A 21,365-nucleotide genomic window follows, 5' to 3' on the forward strand; every position below is an offset into this window, starting at 1 on the left:
ATATTCTAATTTTCCTCTTTCTTTAAAATATTTTTTTTAATTTACTTTATGACTAAAAGTTTGTACCTCTTAATCCCCTGCACCAATTTCATTATTTTTTAGATTGTGTTTCAGAATACAAATGCCAAAATGATTAAAACTTAGCTTGCTATAGTAGATATATAGTATTTTGTTTAGATAGACATGTTAATTATATTTAGATATCAATAAAATGTTTCACGTAAAAAGGAAAATACCCAAGGATATACTGAAATTAAAAATAAAACACTTAGAATGATCTGATATTTGACATAATAGTCTTAAAGCATATTATAGAGTAGAAATACTTAGTTACAACAGATTATATTCTATCAGTGCTATTTTTGATTGAAATCCTTTTTTCCAACAATAAACGAAGGTTAAGTTTTACAAAGATGTTAGGGAAAATATCATAGGCTTTTGTTTTGACAAATGAAAGACTTCTCAGAAGTAATTCATATCTTGGGAACTAGACATCTCCAAGTGATATACGGATTCTTGTAATAATCAATATTTGATAGCATTTTTATTGTAGTGCTAGTGAGAATAACAAATAAAAATATGAATACAGCTGTCACCATTATTCCTTAGAATTCATCTCATAAACCTTTTCTCTGCGCAGTAATTTTTTGTGTTGGAAAATCGTTGTTACTAAAATAGCAAAAGCATACATACACATTACACATGCATATGTACACATACAACTCTGGTTGAGATTATTCAGAAAATAAAAAAAGAATTTAAAATAATTCAGGTGGCATTTTCTTTAAATTGTTGGAAAAAGTGATCTGCACATGTGCTAATCTATAAATTAACATTGTTCAAAGATCTGAACAAATTCTTAAAACTTCTATCAGCTACCTATGAGTTTACTTTCCATATAACTATAACAATGATAAAAATTTTAGTAATGTATACCCTTCTATTGCAAAATTGTATATTAATGCTCTAAGACATTACTGTAGTGTTACACAGGAGCTGAGAAATGCCATTCTATATGTCTTATCTAATGTAAATATAAACTTAGCTAACTAGGTTGTAGTAATTTTTGTAGAGCTTATTTAGTGCAAAATGGCTCAGGTATTTAGATCCTTCCACTCTTCTGGTGGAATTAGAAGTAGACCCTAACCTGTCCATATTATTTATGTGCTGTTTTGCTTTTCTTTGTCACCATTCAATTTTGGAGACTCAGTGAACAGATTTTGATACTATTTTACAGTTTAGTGACAAACTGAAATTGAGGAATGTAGTTTTTATTTGTGAGGTCAGTCATTTTAACTGCTCTCCCAGTGTTATGCTTATCACTTTACCACTTCTTGAATGTGTGATTTTTTTTCCACTTCTTTTTATTGTTTGAGGAACACTTTTACTACATATTATATTTATTCACCCCAGTAGTTTTATTTTTACTAGAGGATGATAATTTACCAAGATGTACTTGAACAGTAGGTGAATCACTGTGACATACCCCTTGTTCTTTTTTCTCATGAAATATTTTTTTCCATTGAATCACAGAAACAGATGTTCTAACACCACCATGCAAAATCTCTTTTTATCATCTCATTCTGAAAGTAAACAATTAGTCTCCCATGCTCGTGGGGAAAGGCACTGCACCTGATTCATTGACCAGAATGTTTATAGTGAAAATTTTGTGCATTGCTATTTTAGCCTTCTCTTATATATGTTTAATAAAATGTATTATCCTTACCCTAACTTTTCAGCTCCTGATTCTCCCCCTCAAGGCTTCTCTGTAAAACAGTTGTCTGGTGTCACGGTGAAGTTGTCATGGCAACCACCCCTGGAGCCAAATGGAATTATCCTCTATTACACAGTTTATGTCTGGTAAGAATTTTTTTCTTTTTTGGAAATAGTTCTGAGAACAAGTATTAATCTGTAACATAATAGGAATGTAGTTTTTTTATTTCAGAATGTGATGCTACATTAGGAACCTGATTATTAATAGGCTGGTTAATATGCTTTTTTTTAAGAAACAAGTTTTTCCCATATTATGTAGAAGTCCAAGCATAGTCAAATAATATAATTTTTGTACACAAAAAGTATATATTATGCATAATTATATCACACTTCTCTTAAAAGCCACTGACTTATCAACTTATGTGAATACATGCATATAATTTTAAACTCAGAGTTTTACACAAAAACTCTCTATGTCACCGTCTTTTCAGGTTTCTTTGAGCAGATTAATTTCAACTAAAGTTTAACTAAAAGATATTTATTCATAAATCTGTCATTTAAGGTCCATTTTCCCATGAAATTTAAGTAGTGTATCTATTTTTTTTTTCTGACCACCTTTACACTGATTGCCAATTTATTTGTCAGTTGTGAAAAAGATGAAATCCCATAGCACATCTCATGTCAGTTAAAAACATGGCTGTACTACTTCATGAAAACTCAGTAGTTAGAAGCCCTCACTTTGATCTCTTGTAAGTCCTCTTAGAAAGATTTGCCAGTTATATATTTCCTAGTGGATTTTAAATATTTCAACTCAGAAAATACAATTTACACAATACTTTATAGGACATGGGCATGTCTTACTTAACATTTATGTTCCTGACTCGAAAGTCCAGCACTGAGAGGTTCTGATATTTGAGGAAGGCTACTCTTCTCTTTCTTAAATTAAGATTTTTCTTTCCCTAATTGCTCTTTACACCCTTTGCATATTGCTCATTGGGGCTATACTTCCTGGGGTTTTTTTTGGTTTTTTTTGTTTTTTTCTCCATTACCTGATTCCTAGTCCTTTTGCCTAGTGGTGGCAAAATTGAGAGTGACTTGAGAAATGTCAGTGAGAAAGAAGCAATGAAAAGAAGGTAAGCATTTTCCTCTGTGGCCCAGGTCATTTGTTTATCCATTTTTCATTACTTCATTCAACAAAATTGACAAAGTGCCTGTATACCAGTGAACAAGACACACATAAGACTCCTGCTTTCAAGGAGCTTACATTCTGAAGGGATAGCTGGGCTATATCCCATAAAGAAACAGATGAGGGAAAGTTGGGGGGAAAGAGGGCTACTTTTGATGGGATGCTTGGGGAAATCCTTTCTGAAAGAGTGATATGAAGTTACAATCCTGATGACAAGAAAGAGCTTTTTGTCATGTAAAGATCTGTAAGCTAGAATTTTCCAAGAAGAAAGAACATCAGCTGCATATACTCTGTGAAGGAACATAATTTGTCATTTTGAAGACCAGAGAGGTCAGTGTTGCTGAAGGGTAGATACACTAATACTGAGGAGTAAGGCAAACAAAGATCACAAGCCACAATAAGGATCTGATTTTTCATTTTAACTGTAATTAGAGTTACTGAAGAAATTTAAGCACTTTGGATACTTAAAGGAGAAAGAATTTTAGACGGAGGCGGTTAGCAAGGATACTGTAGGAGACTGTTCTGGTAGTCTGGGCAATAGATGATACTGCCCATGGAGGAGAGAAGTGGGTAGTTTTCTTCTACATTTAGAAGGGAGGGTTGACAGACAGAACTTGGTGATACATTGGCTGTGGGGATAAAAAAGAGAGAGAGAGATGAATCAATGATGACTTTTAGATTTTTGAATCAAGGATGATGACTGAGATTTTTGACACCATTTTACCGAGTTAGATAAAAATGAAAGTGAAACAAACTAATAAAAGTGAGAATCAAGATGTTACTGGCTGGGGTTTCTGACCCACATTGTAGGGACAATCTCGTTCTTCTCTACAGTGATTGTGCTGTGTAAGTTCAGCTCCCCAGTGTCTGCTCTTTCGAGGGTATCCCCTTTCTGTCTCACTTCCTAAGATGGATTCTAGGTGCGAAAGGGAAGCCTACTGAAAGTGGGGTCAGGGAATCTCAAGTCTGTTATATTATATGACTCATCTCACCTGGCTGTGTAGGAATCATGCTGCTGCCCACCTGCAGTCATAGCTTCTAGTTTCAAGGTTCTTATTTTCTGTTTTATCCTTGACCCAAACTCAGGATTCTTCTAGTGTCCTAGCTCTTTTAGCATGTCTGTCTCAACCTATAGGGAGCTAGATGCTCTTACCAATCTTCAGGGGGCAGGATTGCAAAAGTGACCACTACACCCTTCCCTAGCATTGGATGATCTGCTAGAGGAGCTCTTAGATCTTGCTGATGGTGGCATACTGAAGACAAAGAGTTCCTAAGAGGCTTGTCATGTTTCTCTTCATCCTGAGAAGGAGCAAGCCCTGCTTACTGTCATTCAAAGAGAGTTATTCATAGAGACATTAAGCCGGAGAACCTGCTCCTACAATCAGCTGGATTGTTTAAGACTGCAGAATTAGGGTGGTCAGTACATGCCACATTCTCCAAGGAAAACACACTGTGTAGTATCCTTGACTACCTGCTTCTGAAATGTTGGAAGGAAGAATGCGCAATGATAAGGTGGATCTCCGGAGCCTTGGAGTTCTTTGCTATGAATTTTTAGTTGGGATGCCTCCTTTTGAGGCAAGCACATACCAAGAGATCTACAATAGAATATTGCAGGTTGAATTCAAATCCCCTGACTTTGTACTAGAGGGAGCCAGGGACCTCATTTTAAGACAGTTGAAGTATATTCCTAGCCATAGGCTGACTCTAAAAATACTGCACACTCCCTGGTTCACAGCAAATTCACCAAAACCAGCAAATAGCCAAAAAAGCAAAGAATCAACTAGCAAGCAGTCTTAGGATTCTTGTAGGGAAAGAAATCCTTGAACCAGGGCTGCTGTATAATCTGTCAGGAACAGGTTACTGACATGTATTTTACTGTTGATTGCTTGCCTACAATCTAAAATGCTACTGAAATACATACATACATATATATATATATATATATGTGTGTGTGTGTGTGTGTGTGTGTGTATGTGTGTGTATACATATATATATATATACACACACACATACACATACATACATACACACTGGGAAGGCAGTACCTTAGCCTCTCCATTCACAAAGTTCTACTTCAAAAAATAAGACACTCTGAAATCAAAGTAGCCATGAGAATCATGATAACCTCACTGGTTTCATAATCCAGAGGCAAGGTTCAACTGCAACTGCCCACAGCCTATTTTGAGGAGGGTGTCCTTGTGAAAAATGAACTTGGAGTCCAATTGTGGGAAAGTGGCCACTTTGCCCTGCCTTGGTCAGTTAAAGGGCCGTTGGGTGGCCTTCCAAGTGCCTGAGTGTGTATGTAACTTATTGGGCAGCCAAGCCTGATAAAGCTGTTGGAATGAATATGTGAATATTTTTAAGTGCTAGAATAAAGATTTTTTTGAAGATGTGTAAATTTAGTAAAACTTCAAAGATATTTAATAATTTGAAATCAGAGGAATAAATTCTTAATATATTAACTCTAGAAACCTAGAAGTTTCAGAGATTAGATTTCAAAGGATATAGGAAGAACTCCTTATAGGAGCTTTTAATGTTACATTTTTTTGTTGTTGTTAAACTGGGACTTGGAATGCTTTTAGAGACATGGGTTTGGATTCTGGCCCTGCCATTCAATTATCTGCGTGATTCTCTTAAAATACTGTATAAATGGTGGTATCATTATTAGCAAAGTTCCTATTTCAGGGGTTCACATTTTTCTCTTCTCAGTTTCCATTATTTCGGCTTTCTAGTAATTACCAAACTCTTTTGAAAGCAACATCTTTATTTAGGGGCACCTTGGTGGCTTAGTCGGTTAAGTGTTTGACTATTTCGGGTCTGGTCATGATCTCACAGTTTGTGAGTTCGAGCCCCATATCGAGCTCTGTGCTGACAGTGTGGAGCCTGCTTGGGATTCTCTTTCTCTCCCTCTCTCTATGCCCTTCCCTCCACTCATGCTCACTCTCCGCCCCCCCCCCCCAAATAAATAAATAAACACTAAAAAAAAAAAAAAACATCTTTGGATGTTTGCTATTTTCAGTATATCTACAAAATACAGACTGCCAATTTTATTTTATTATACTGAGTGACTTCTCTCTTTTTCATGAATATTCTTTACAAAATAGCTCTACAAGGTGAAGGTTAATGTGCAGGCATTTTATAACCACTACTGTGTGAGTAACATTTGATTTGTAGATGCTGTGCTCAGAAATCTGCTTTAAAATGACATTTCCTTTTAAAGTCTGTTTTATGAAATAACTTTTATCATTTATCCAGATGGTAAAGTAGCATTTTTTCCATCAGTTACATTGATAAATTATGCTTATTTGTATTTAAGTGATAAACAATCTTTGCATTGCTAGAGCAACCACCATTAAATAAATGAATTCCTGTTAGAGCAGTTATCTTATTCTTTTAATACACTTTGGACTGAGGTGTAATATTGTAGCAAACTGATACAAAGTTTATTTATTTACTTTACATAGACCTTCCTTCCCTTGCAGTAGGGTTACATCCTGATAAACTCATTGTAAATTGAAAATATCATGAAGTCAAAAATGCACTTAGTACACGTAACCTGCAGAACATCACAGCTCAGCCCAGCCCACCTTAAATGTGTTTAGAACACTTACATTGGCCTACAGTTGGGCATAATCATCTAACACAGGCCTACTTTCTAGTAAATGTTGAATATATCATGTAATTTCTTGAATACTTAACGGAAAAAGAATGGCGGTGTGGGTGCAGAATGGTTGTAAGTGCCTTGGTTGTTGATCCTTGTATTCATGGAGCTGACGAGGAACTGTGGCTTGCTGTCTCTGCCCAGCAGCATGAAAGAGGATCATACTGCCTATGGCTAGCCTGAGAAAAGATCAAGATTTAAAATTTCAAGTACACGTTCTGCTGAATATGTATTGCTCTTAAACTATCACAAAATGGAAAACATCCTAAATGGAAATGTTATAAGTTGGGAACCATCTGTAGTTGAGTTCAGCCTGGATTTGTTTAATAATTTTTCTTCCATATAGTTAGTAAAATTTAACAATAGTTTTCTTTTTTTGTTTATAAAGCTTCTATGTGAATGCCTTATCAGGTATAGCTAAAAGACTGGAGTGAAAGTAATGCTGTAAATTCTAGCTTATACACAAATCTTGGCTTTTAAATGTTTTTCATTTTCTTAGTAGTAATTCTGAGAAGTAATTCTGAGTCAGTCAGCCTGACAGATGTTTATTAAACTCTGTGGGGAGATAAAAATACATATATAATTTTAAAATGACTGTAGACTAATTGGAGATAAAATATGTGTATGAAATAATTCTAAAAATACTTTCTAAATAATATATTAGGAGGTCACAACAATTCTAATGCAGCGTTTTGTTAGATGTCATTGGTCGAATAATTTCCCCCATATCATAAAACCTTACCTTTGGAAATAGCCTTCTATATGCTAAAAGTTTGCTAAGTTCTGTTTTTTCCTGTTTTCTAAAATATTTTTACCCTACTTAAATGACCTGCTTGAGAATACAAGAGAGATCAATAATCAGAATGGGAAGGTTGTAAAGATAGGTTGATAAACAAGGAGATCATCTCAGTGGAAACAGTACAGTAGTCTCCCCTTACCTGTGGTTTTGCTTTCTGCAATGTCACTTATCCACAGTCAACTGTGGCCTGGAAGTAGATGATCTACCTGACAGATCATGAGGTCAGTAATAGCCTAATGGTACAACACAATGCCTACATCAATCATTCACTTCACTTCATCCCATCCCGTAGGCGTCTTATCATCTCACATCATCACAAAAATAAGGGTGAGTACAGTACAATTAGATATTTTAAGAGAGAAGCCACATTCACATAACTTTATTATACTATAAAGTTAATAAATTAATAAATTTTGAATAGAATTCTGCCAGCATTTCAAAATTAATAGATACCTAATGAAACTTCAGATTCCTTTGTTTCTTATAGAAATCAGGATAGTTTGCCATATTGCCCATGATGAAAATCAGCTGGAGTGGAATAGAAGGTGTCTTTAGATGGAGTGTTTGCTTGGCAATTTACTACAGTTCCCACCACACCCTATTTCAAATCCAATCTTCTTAGTCATTGATTTTGCTTGTGTGGGTCTTGAGTTCTTACACCCTCAGTTTAGGGGTCTTTTAATCACTCTTGTGATATGTACACATCTGGGAGAAATTGTGATTTGCTTGCATTAGAGATTTGGGGAACGAAACATCTTGAAGAGCTAGACAAAAGGGCTCAAAAGGGATAGTGTAGAAGTTAGCATTTTGGGACAAATGTTTTTGGTTTTTTACTTATTTATTTTTCATAACAATACCATAAGGGGAATATTGTCCCCATTTTGTAGGTACAGAAACTGACTTTTGAGGTAAAGGTTTACTTAAATTTACAGAGCTAGAAGATGACAATCAGAATTCATACATAAGTCTGTCTTATTCCCAAATCATGCTTTTCTCAAATCACTAGGAATAAGTGTTATAATTGGCATTTGTTCTAAATACTCAGCTGTGTACTTACAGGATTAGGGAAATCTTAGTTTGGTAAAAATACTTGTGATAAACACTTATGGGGTTATAAAAAATTAAGCTTAGTGCATTAACTCATATGGGTAATTTCTACCAAAAAAATCACTATCTTCTTATTGGTGTGCATTAGTTGATGAACTATATTCATTGTGATAAAATAAGTATATTGTTTCATGTGTAAACCATTTGGATTACTGATCTCTGCAGTTTAAGTAGTATATGGACAAAGTAGAGCTTGTTCAAGAAGTGATGCAGATGGTGGAAATACTCAGGATCAAGACATGTGAGAAATTGCTGGAAGAATGGGACAAGGTATTAGTTAAGAGTCTTAGTTTCAAGTGACTAAAGTCAACCTAAATTAGCTTAGGCAAAAATGAAAATTTATTGACACATAGCTGAAAAGTCCAGGGTGTAACTGGATGTAGGAGCTCAAATAATTTCACTAGATATGGTTAACGGGAAGAAGCTTGTGTGGACAACAGCAAGATCACCCTGTATCTTGAATATGTCTATTTATGGAGAGAATATGTATCTCAATATTGAAAGGGATTTTAAAGTTATATTTTAACCACGTACCCAAAGATCATACTGCTGGAGAAAATACTCCCAAGGACTTTCCACGCCTCTTAGAATAAAATCCAAATTTCTTCTTATGGCCTGAGGAATTGCATCCACTCTCAAGGAATGAGATCTTCTCCTTCAGCTCAAGCACAATTCCTCCTCCTGTCTTCTGGACCTTAATTCCTTGTGTCTTCTCCAAGATCGTGGTTTATAAATAGTTCCACAGCTTCAACCTCATTCTCTTTAATGGCTTTTTCCTTTTATCTTATAAATGTGTCTTTTCTGCTAAAGGCAAACAAGACAAAATCAAAGCAAATCAATAAGCCAACCAAATGACAATGAGAACAACAGCAACAACAAATAAATACCCTACTTTGACTCTGACTTTCTCTGAAACTCTGGAAAAGCTTTAGCATCATAGAATATGATGCTTTGCTAGTTTGGGGTTATTTAACACATAATTGCTAATCTGTTGGTACTACTCAGCTATGCAGAGGTACTGTTCTAGAGTAAGGTGCAACATAGAAGAGTGGTTTCCTTATAGTGAGAAAATTAGTGAAAATCACTTGTTCGTATGAGGAAGAGAATATTTGAGAGAGTCAAGTAAGTGGATTTTGAAATTATTTTTGTAAGTGTTATTTAATGAGTGAAATGATTAATCTAGAATATTTAGATAATGGCATATTATAGCTTTGAATATAAATACATAGGAATGAACAAGGATGTGTCATCAGGTTAGATTACCCACATGGAACAAAATATCAAATGATGAAGATTAGAATTAAGACCCTGACCTTTCAGAGGGTCTCAAATCTTGTGTAGAAAACCTTTTATGTTCACACTTAGGGAGACGGGGGAATTGGTTTCAGTCTTCCCAGGTGGTTTGGTATTCAAGATTCCTTCAAGATTCCTTCTTAGCAGTTGCTGCTTAGTGTGAACTTGATGTGATAAGAGATGAGTAAAGAAAGTGCTAAATGAGACCACAGAAACTGCTTTTATACTCTAGAATTTCCTTCATGCCCTAGATGTCACAATGTGGTCTGTCTTTTGATAAAAAAAAAAAAATCATAAATTACTTAGGAAATAACTTCATTTTAAAGACCCTATGAATCCCATCCCAAGACATTTTCTTGTTGTTACCAGTGAGTGTACACAGAAAAACTGTATCCTACATTTATTCAGAGTTGTTTCAAGGTCATTCAACTAATTTCGATTTCTCAAATTCAAGAAAGCTTTTAAAATGTTCTAAGAAGTTTCTTTTTTCAAATTTTATTTTATTTCTGGTGTAGATAGCATACAGTGTTTTTAGTTTCAGTTGCACAACATAGTGATTCAACAATTCTATACATGATTCAGTGCTCATCATGATAAGTGTACTCTTAATCCCCTTCACTTTTTTTTTTTTTTTTTTTTAACCTATATCTCCACTTGCCTTCCCTCTGGTGACCATCAATTTATTGTCTATAGTTATGAGTCTGGGGTTTTCTGGTTTTGGTTTTGGGTTTTTTTGGGTTTTTTTGGGTTTTTTTTTTTTTTTTTTTTTTGGTTTATCATTTTTTTCAAGCTTTAAAAAAATTCTAGCTAGAAAAATGTTCTAATAAATTTCTGGTATTAAATCAGTAAAATGAATGCACTGAGAACTCCCCTCAAGTTTTTTCCTCAGTTTGAAAATTGACCCTGGCTAGGAGGTTTGCCTGTTGTTGAAAGTTATCTATTTTAGAGTATAAGTATTGTTAACATTTATATTCCTTCCATTTATACACAGTTTATAATTTTGAATATGTAAGATTTAGACCTATGTTGTCAGGGAGGCTTCCTTTCTTTTCCCCCCACCTCACTCAACTCCCTATTCTGCTCTCAATCCTTACAAACTAGCTTTCTGGTCAACAGTTTCCTGCACCTTTGGGAGATATGTTGTATTCTCCTTTTCTAGATGTTACCAATAATCAAATTTTACTGGCTTAATTTTTTTGTTCATCTCTTTTTCTTTGCTGTTAGCCACTGGTGGGGCAGGGTGGAGATGGTGTTGTCATTGTCATTAAAGGGATCCCATTTTTATTAATGAAAGGTTTTATAATTATTTACTATTTTGTCTGTTTTGAGGATAGGGGCTGAATCTTACTCATATTTGTGTCTAACATAGTTCCTGCATAAAGTAGATACTCAATAAATTTTGTTGGATATTGATTGCATACATATCATCTCTAAATTGAGAGGGGGTAGGAAGGTATCTGTGCTTCTTTGTTTGGAGCACTATCTAAAAGGACAGTGCCTTTCTAGGGGCACCTGGGTGGCTCAGTTGGTTGAGCGTTCAACTTTGGCTCAGGTCATAATCTTGCAGTTCGTGAGTTTGAGCCCAGCATCAGGGTCTGTGCTGACACCTCAGAGCCTGAAGCCTGCTTCGGATTCTGTGTCCTCTTCATCCTTAGCCCCTCCTCTGCTCACACTCTTTCTCTCTCAAAACTAAATAAATATTAAAAACTTTTTTGAAAAGAATAGTGCCTTTCTACTCTAATATATATTCTCCATTTAAGACACTACAATAAAATATAGAAAAGAAAATGCATAAGCTATGCAAAAAAGGGCCACAAATGACCAATATACATATAAAAGATATTCTGCCTCACAAATGGTTAGGGATTTGCAGATTAAAAATATTTTTTGAGTCAAGTTTGCAGTAATTAAGATTAATATCCAGACTAGTAATGAGAGTTTGCCAAAGGTGTGCTCTCACACATTGTTGTGGTTCTAAATTATAATAATTTATAATTTGGAACAGAAACAACTTTTAGAACAGTAATCATTAAAATTAAAAAAAAATGAACCCATTTGATGTAATAATTACACCACTGGGAATTTAACCTACAGAAATCCAAGGACCATTATGAAAAGATATTTGTATAAGAATGATTGCTGTGTCACAGTTAGTAACTAAAAGAGGGGTGGGAAGCAACCTAAGTGTTAATTTTACAGCAGAATGGCTGAATAACTATGATACATCCAAATTAGGCAATTACAAAAAAATAATGATGTAGATCATTGTTATCACATAAGTAAAGCAAAACAAGGTCAAGATATAGAAGAACATACACTTTTATAAATGGAAATAAAACACTCTAATGGAACATATAATATCCCTATTATAGTATTTCAAAGTAATACGGACAAAACAGATCTTTAAACTACACCAGTTAAAACCAAGATTATAGCAGTGTCAAACGTAGGCCTTCTCATGCATGGAGGGAGTGACTCATCAGAGCTGCAGGGTTGCTCACAGAGATGGCTGTTCTCTGTTCTCTGAAGATTTATGCATCTTTCCTTCAATCTGACAACTGCATAAGAGCAAGGAAGAGGGAGTCAGATCCTTAGAGACTGCAACACCTCTCTCTCTTTCCCCTTCCTAGTTCTCAGTTACATAGCAAACTATCTCTTATCTAAGTTATGTTATGAACTTGGATCAGAAATGAAATTTCAGTTGACGTTTATGTATGCTCAGATTTTTTTTTTACCTTAGTCGTTAAAATAGCGACAATCCTAGACTACAAAAGAAGAACAAGCCCCAAACAGACAAGAACATTATCAGTATCTGAAAATTTTATTAGTACTATTTTGTCTTGAGGTAAACCAGGGTAGGTGTAGAAACTATATCTGTACATGCAGAGGTGGATTATTGACTTTGTTATTCAGACAGTTTACAAAGACTATCTTCTTACTGAAATACCTGGGTATGTGAGAAAAAATTTGCTTTTGATCTGCCTTTTCCAGGTAATTGCCTTGATTCTAAATTATCTATGGAATGTAATCAGGGTTCTTCTTATTGTAGGCAGACACTTATCTGCAGTCAGGGCAAGAAGGTAGTGATGCAAGGCAGCAGATAGCATTGAAAAATATGCTTGAAAAGGAATTTTAAAAATAGATATGGTGCAATTAGATCACTTTAGCTAATTTCACAGTTTTAGAGATCTGAATTGGATTAACCATATTGCAGTGTTCTAATGACCTGTGACCAATGACAGGGGTAAAGAATTGGGTAAAGTTTCTATGACAAAGCGTCTTTCTCTGAGACTAACAGCCACAGCCTTAAGTTCTAAAAGCCCCCTCCTGGGTCTCAGTGAAGTCTCTACTGCTTCTGAGAGAAGCTATCTGAAGAAACTGTTTCAAATTGCTGAATAGCCTTGCTAATCCTGTTGGTCTACAGTCACAGATTCTGAATTCATATTTTTCTCACTATGGTAACCTTTCTGACTACTTTTCAGATAACCATACCTATATTTGGAGTGAATTGACACTTTTGTAATCGTTAAACCATGGCTGAAATGTATGTGTCTTTGTGGATACCCTTAGTTCACTTATAATCTATTATTCCTCTTAATGATTTAAGAATTCCAATATTTCAATGGCAAAGAAAGAGCATCTTATATTCAGAGGAAATACCCATTTAGTTCTTGGGTGCCATGTGATACTAAAGAAGGAAAAAATAGGATTGCATGAGATTGATACACTTTTGCTGTAATGTTGATCATATTCCCTTAAATTCTTTCACAATTAACTTTATTGGTCTTAAAATCTAATTTTTTTAAATGCAGTTTTCAGTACCACTATGTACATATTCATTCTTTAATTTAGATTCTAACCTATACTTAATTCAAAACTATAGAAACTATACGAGCGTGACTGAAATAAAATAATTGCAGTATCATATTACCTAGCAACATTTTGTCATTTAGCCTTTTTTCCCTCCTTGAGATTTTAGTATTTACTTGAAGAATTTTTTTTTATTATTTTTTTTAATGTTTACTTATTTTTGAGAGAGACAGAGACAGAATGCGAGTGGGTTAGGGGCAGAGAGACAGGAGACACAGAATCTGAAGCAGGCTCCAGGCTCTGAGCTGTCAGCCCAGAGCCTGACGTGGGGCTCGAACTCATGAGCTGTGAGATCATGACCTGAGCCAAAGTCGGACACTCAACCAACTGAGCCACCCAGGCGACCTGAAGAGATTTTAATAATCAACATTTTTTTGTGTTTTCTGGAATGACATTTTAAATACTTTTCAGATTTTAACTGGATGAGAGATGTGAGCTCTACCTTTTCCTTTTCTGTATGTTATACATAGATCATTTTCAATTTGTTTCCAGTTACTACATAATTTCATACATAATACATAATTAATTTAGAAATTAATAAAGGGTAATTACTATAATTAGTAAAGAATAACACACAGGTTTGCTATTTTATATACTACTATTTAGATATTTACTCTTTGAATTTCTCTGAGGTAAATATTACTTTTGTACGATGTATGAAAAATGAATTTGTTTGACAAATAAAGGGTATATATAAGATGTCACCAACACTTAAAAAGAACATATATTTGAACAAGTAAAACATGGGTATGAAAAGGAGTGCTGTAATTAGTTGGACCACACAGTATTCCTAGAGATCTATTAAAATCAGTCCAAGTAACTTCTAATATGAACAACTTATTAACACTTGATTGAATTACTCAGTATACTTGAAAACAAAAAAAATTATTTATTGAATTATTCTTAATTTCACCCTTTTTAGCATTTCAGGATAAGTGGTGTCTTTATCCTATTAGTCTGGATTAATACATTTGTGTGCATTAATGTTGCTTATTTTTAATATACTTGTGCTCAAAATGTGTATGTAATGTTTAATAGTCAATTATACAGATCTTTTTTTTCTCACAGGGATAGGTCATCATTAAAAACTATTAATGTAACTGAAACATCATTAGAGTTTTCAGATTTGGACTATAATGTTGAATATAGTGCTTATGTAACAGCTAGCACAAGGTTTGGTGATGGGAAAATGAGAAGCAGTATCATTAACTTTCGAACACCCGAAGGAGGTGAGTTCTTTTGGATGTAGGCCAAGTAAAAAAATATCCTATGCAAAAAAAAAAAAAAGTATTAAATATCAAAATGTATTACTAAGCCTAATATCTGTCATCACGTTGGAAGCGAAATTGCTTTTTGGTCACTTCCTAGCTGTGTGATGCTGGGAAAATAATTTCTCTGTGCCTCAGTTTCCTATCTATATTATGGAAACAATACATTACCTACTTAACAGGGTCCTTATGAGGATTAAATGAGTTTATATTTGTAAATACACTAGGTATAGAACTTGACACTTAGTATTTTATGTATTTGTTAAATGAAACAAAATAACATGCATTAAGTCATCTCACTGTCTTCTCTATTATTCGATTTCAAGATTCTAAGTTAAATAAGAATTTCATATTATGTGTTTTATATTGGAAACTTGTTACAAGGTTGTTTTCCAATACAGGGCAGTGGCATGTTTTAGAAGTGGGATAGTGTTTTACTTTCTTTAGTAAGAAATCTATCTGTCCTCTGCTTGGATTTTGCTGTGATACGGTATTAGAGAGTTGGCCCAATGAGCCTTGTGGATTTCAATTCTGACCTCTCATTAGATGTTATACCTAATTTAAGTTTTCTTTTGAAAAACAGTGGTTATTGCTTATCAAAGACAGGTAAAATTTAGAACATTGCAGACATTCTTTAGAGCCACAGGTGCAGTTTTTTGTTCAATTGTTTGTTTTATAGCACCAAGTGATCCTCCCAAAGATGTTCGTTATGCAAATCTCAGTTCTTCATCAATAATGCTCTTTTGGATGCCTCCTTCAAAACCTAATGGGATTATTCAATATTATTCTGTTTATTACAGAAATACTTCAGGTACTTTTGTGCAGGTAAGACGAGTTTTCTTCTAGTTAGTTCTTTATTTACATCCTTCAGTTTTATTGATGATGATACAGACTTGGCATGGTAGAAAAACCATTTCTCTTACACTGATAATTATGAATAGACATTTCATAAAACTTTCATTGAAACTGAAAAAATATGGTGGGGAAATGTCAGATACATTTTAACCTATCTGTGCATATGCACACATTTCCATGTCAGCTTCAAACATATTATAAACAATGAAGATGTGACCTATTTAAAATTCTGTGTATAAATATGGTCCTCAATTCCACTTCTTCAAGAAGTGTTCTCTAAAGAGTTGATGATTTAATTTACCCTCATTTCTCAGCTAAAAAAATTTCCCTTTTGTTTGCATACAATATAAATAGTTTTAATGTTTGGATGTGTTTGCATATTTTTCTTCAATTTTAACAATTTTTAACTGCTAGCTGAAGGGATTTTGTTGTTGTTATTTAGTATCACATGTAATAAAATCACTAGGAATGTGGTTATTTCACTTGAGGTATGCAGGGTTTTAGGGTCATACAGTTTGCAGATGGGCACTTTCTGATGTGAATAATGATGGTTATGAAAATAGCTAAAATGCATTTTGTTTAGAGAAATATTTTCAGTTTACTCAATAGAAATCCTTTATTTATCCAAACTAAATATTTAACAGAATTCTAACATATGAAAATGATAAAATTGGAATGGTTATGATTGAATCAGGAATGGAGAGATTTGGAATATAATTTGGAAACAGCTAATTTTGAAGAAAGGCTACAATTTACAGAACACGTACCTTAATAGAAACTGTTGACTGCCTGTTGATTATAACACTGTCCATTCTTACTTCTTTGTATCTTTTTAAGCAGCTGAAGAATAGGGACAAGTCTTAGTAATTTTGGGCTGTCCAGCTCTATTTGTGACTGACGACATTAATATAGCCATGGGAGTTAGTTCTTGGGATCAACAATCTCAGGAAATAAAGCATCACTGTATTGAATTATTTGCTTTACTGTATCTATGCTGCAGCTTAGGCTGATGAATGGGGTCAGAGCAGAATTTTGCCAGTAGTCTCAGGACTACTGAGCAGTGGGTAAGAGAAAGTCAAGGTTGGTTTAGTTTTTACATTCTGCTCAAGACCCTCTAAGGATGGGCTTGAATAAGTGTGACTACTTAAAACTTAATGCCAAAAGAAAAACTACCTTATACAAGACATGAAGATATAGATATATATGTAGTTATAGATGTATATTTTTATAACAATGCCTTAGGAGCAGAAGGAGAAAGGAGGGTCCTTTTTTTTCCCTTTCTGTGTACATTAAGCAACTTTTGCTATTCCTTTTTGTTCTGCTCTATTTTGAGAAAAGAAATGGGATTTTTATGCAATTTATTGTAATTTTTTTACCACAGTGTTGTTTACAAATTTAAAAATGTGTCATTATGTCATGGAGGCCATTCAAAATTCAGATTTCTTCTTTCACACATTTAACAAAAATACTGCAAAGGGGTGGTGTCTGTATCTGAATCTTAGCAAAGGTTTTTGCCTGGGTACAATTTACTTTATAACCTATATACACAATTCTATTTTGGTTCTCTTTTTCCACACTTAAATAATGAAGTATAAACATCTAACTATGGTTTCAAACCTATTTACAATTCATATAACTTAGAAAACGTAATCTTTTATTAAATAATCTTAAGAATGCTTTTATGTGTGACAGCTGCTAGAGAGCACAGGCTAATGATGTGAAGATACTTCTCATATTGCGTGAAGTTCATCTGTGCTTTAATTTATTCCTCAAGTTAATGTTAAATACAGCATCTTTGCTAACTGATTTTCTATTTTGGGTTGGAAGAGTGGAATAAACCCTCAAAATGAACATTATATAGCAGAATAAGTATGTAGCTTTTTTCTTCCTCCCTCTCTTCCTTCTCTTTCGCACAGAACTTTGTTGAATACCTCATGCATGGTATATCACATTTTGCTAACCATTCTTGGTATCTGCTTACTTGTCCTAGCAACCTATGCTATAGCAAATAATTTGAAGAAAAGGATCACGTGACACTTATCATTCCATCCCCCAAAGTCCTCTGGTACTATATCATACATAGGTTCAATGCTCAATAAATATTTTTAGTTGAAAGAACGTACCAACATTATTTTTGATACTTAGTTATAATTTTGGAGCATTTGAGTTTGTGGGAAAGTGATTTTTCCTTCTTCTGACCTTGGGGGAATTTAATCTCTCTGCTACCATTGTTCTTCCTTCAATTGTTGCACATTGTGTTTAGTATAGTGTATTAATTCTTCTACATTTTCATTTTTACCCACTTATGTCATATCTCCTCCTGTGCCTGACATAGTGTCTTATTATATTTAAAAAATGCTAATGAATACTGGTTGATTAATCAAATTTGAAAGCTTTTACTAAATAACTTCTGACTGCATTTATATATACAGAGTAGCAAGTCTTAATTAGATAATTTGAGCTGAAAGAAATTTTTTTTCCAAAAATAAATAAATGACTGAAATAATCATCTGGATAATTGATCTAATTCCAAATTTGGTACATGTCTATGATGCTAAGTCACACACTCATCAGGAATGGCTACTGGGTGATTCAAAATAATTCATTTCTAAATAGTCATCAAGGTGATAGGTAATCAGAATAAATTCAATAACAAAGAAAAAATAAAATTTATACCAAAAAGCTACATTAGTATATTTTTTCATTACATCCTCATGACTTACTTATTTTATAACTGGAGGTCTATACCTTTTGATCACCTTCACCCATTTTGCCCACCCCCTCTCACCCTGCACCTCTGGCAAACACAAATCTGTTCTTTGTATCTGTGAGTTCAGGTTTTGGGGTTTATGTGTGTTTTAGATTCCACATATAAGTGGGATCATATGGTATTTTTCTTTCTCTGTCAGACATATTTCTGTCAGCATTATGACCTCAAGGTTCATCCTCATCACAAATGGCAGGATTTCCTTCTTTTAAATGGCTAAATAATTAATTACGCTAATATTTTAAGAGATACTTTATGTAAAACAATTTTTCCCTGTGTAAGATAGATGTGTTGAAAGATAATTCAAGTTTGCAAATCATATTTTGTGTGACATTGTTACATTGTTTTAACTTATCTGTTCCTGAATAAGCGGCCACAAAATTGAGGGAGATCTTTTATTACACTCATTCTTCCCCTCCTCTCCACCAAATGCTGGCAAAAGAACCACAAAACTTTGCTGAATTTAATTTTTTGATGCATTATAGAACCATCCTAACTGTAAACTTTAGTCAAATTAATTACCCTAAGTTTTTCATTTAAATGAACTAATTACCATTTATTGTTTTTTATTTGTGTGCTAGATATGATATTGTTTTATGTGTTTCATATCATCTAATCCTCAAAATCTCTCTGTGAAGTAGAAATAATTACTCCCATTTTATAGTTGAGGAAAGAGAATCTTTGAGTTTAGATGGTTTATTGAGGGCTACTCTGCTAGAATTGAAGTTAGGTTTATAGGATGCTTAAAACTTTGTATGTTTTGGAATGATTGAGCTTTCTTGGTGTAGATGAGCATTATTATATTATTAAATTAATAATATGGACATCCATACTATTAGCATGGGTTTATTCATACTAATTGCTTACATAATTTTAAGTATATTTTCCTTTATTTTATTACTGGTTTTGTTTGCTATGTGTTTTGTATTTAAAATATGATCAGAAAGAAAATGATTGCATAAATAAATTCCCTAATCATCAATAAATGCCTTAGGACAAATATAACTAGGAATCAGGCAAAATTTTTTTAAATTGCTCTTACTCTGCATTTAATAAAGAAAATGCATCTAGCTGACTTCCCATTTCTCCCCATGATTGTAGAAAAAAAAAAGCCCCATTAAAGATGAATAATAACCATTTGAGTTCAGAGAAAGTGGTGAACACTTTAATAATTTCTTCATCATTCATAGGAAGAAAAAAATCAAAGTTTTTATAATATTCATAAAATATAGGGTCAATGTTTTGAAAACTACTTGAAAGTTTTATAATGAAAACTGACACTGCTCAGCACCTTGGAGCGCTTTCAGTTGGCTACTGGACCTTCTCCATAAACTGGAAGTTTCTGCTCTTTCCTATTCTGTATGTTAATTTTATGATAAAAACAATACCATCTATTCCTCTTTTAGTACAAACATATTTCCAGTTTAATTATTGCACTAATCAATTTACATTGATTTTTTTCAAAAATTAACACTTTAAAATAATAAGGATGGCCAATTCATGGATAATAATTATTTTGAAATTACTTGAAATTATGTATACTAAAACTACATTCTGAACAATTAAAACAATATGTTTATTTTTCAGAATTTTACACTCCATGAAGTAACCAATGACTTTGACAATATGACCGTATCTGCAGTAATAGATAAACTGGCAATATTCAGCTACTATACATTTTGGGTAACAGCAAGTACCTCAGTTGGAAATGGGAATAAAGGCAGTGACATAGTTCAAGTATACACAGATCAAGACAGTATGTAAACAAAAAGCATTTATTAATTTTTAAAAGGTTTAATTTAACACTTTATTTTAGAACCTTTTTCTATTTGTATATATTACTAGTAAATTCTGTGATTTATTTAGGCACATTTAACTAGTCATTATAGAAGTTTGGAAATGCATTTAATATAGCTGTAAAACTATTATAATAATAACAGCCTTTTCTATTTATGGAAACTGCTACCATTCATGAACTTTCTGTCACTTTTATTGCTTCAAAAGATGTCACAGCCATCCAGTTGTAAGCATGAAAAATTCTGTTGCATACGTCAATGGGTGCTTGTCCATTTGCTTTAATCTAACACCTTTTTTTGTTTTAATCTAGCAACTTCTTTCCATTTCAGCCTTTGAATCCACAAAGGACTCCATACAGCATCTTTGTTCTTATTATGTTTTTGACTAATATACTCGTAATATCTTTACTTTTTTAACTCTAGAAGTTTCTTGTATGCAGTTTCAGCAGTATCCTGTTTGTGCTGAGTATTCAGAAAACTATAATGATTGAGGCATTTGATGTTTTAGGTTTCAGCTTCAAGAATACAGTGATCCATAAATCATTGCCTATTTCTTCTTGTGGTTGTTTCTGGAGTCCATTTATTTCTTAAGGACTAAACTTTTATTGAGAAATGGTATTGACCTAAACTGCTGAGAATAAGATTCTGTGTTTATTGTCTGAAGATTGCAAATCGACAGACACGATAAGTATGAGTGAATGCTTTTGTTGTTGAACAATCTTTTAAATAGTTTACACATTGATCAACAGGGTAAGATGATAAAATACATGAAAATATGTGCTTGCAGAATCTTTAACAAAGTATTTTAGTGCAGTATGTAGTCAATATCATTTCAGGCATTCTTTAAATGCGGATATCTCCCCATATTTTCAGCAATCTATAAATGTTATCAGTGACTGTTGTAGCACCATGAATAATAAACACTTATTGTGCACTGTTCCAGGTGAGAGGTCCTAGATCTGATATATATACAGTAATGATAATCTTTAGAAGAAAGAAACTGAAAATATTGTTTAGATAATATAAATGATCAAAATATTTAAATATCTG

The 21,365-nt window shown here is 33.5% G+C and overlaps 1 protein-coding gene across 1 annotated transcript in view; it reads left to right on the plus strand.

Annotated features, from left to right (window-relative positions):
- PTPRQ (protein tyrosine phosphatase receptor type Q) overlaps positions 1 to 21,365 on the plus strand; it is a 199,536-nt gene that overhangs the window by 45,366 nt on the left and 132,805 nt on the right. The window contains exons 17-20 of the mRNA XM_049626005.1: positions 1,740 to 1,860; positions 14,698 to 14,858; positions 15,577 to 15,722; positions 20,107 to 20,275. Coding sequence (XP_049481962.1) covers positions 1,740 to 1,860; positions 14,698 to 14,858; positions 15,577 to 15,722; positions 20,107 to 20,275 — 597 coding nt within the window. The remainder of the gene's footprint in view (positions 1 to 1,739; positions 1,861 to 14,697; positions 14,859 to 15,576; positions 15,723 to 20,106; positions 20,276 to 21,365) is intronic.

Source organism: Panthera uncia, chromosome B4, assembly GCF_023721935.1.
Source record: "Panthera uncia isolate 11264 chromosome B4, Puncia_PCG_1.0, whole genome shotgun sequence".
NCBI classification, from domain to species: Eukaryota; Metazoa; Chordata; class Mammalia; order Carnivora; family Felidae; genus Panthera; species Panthera uncia.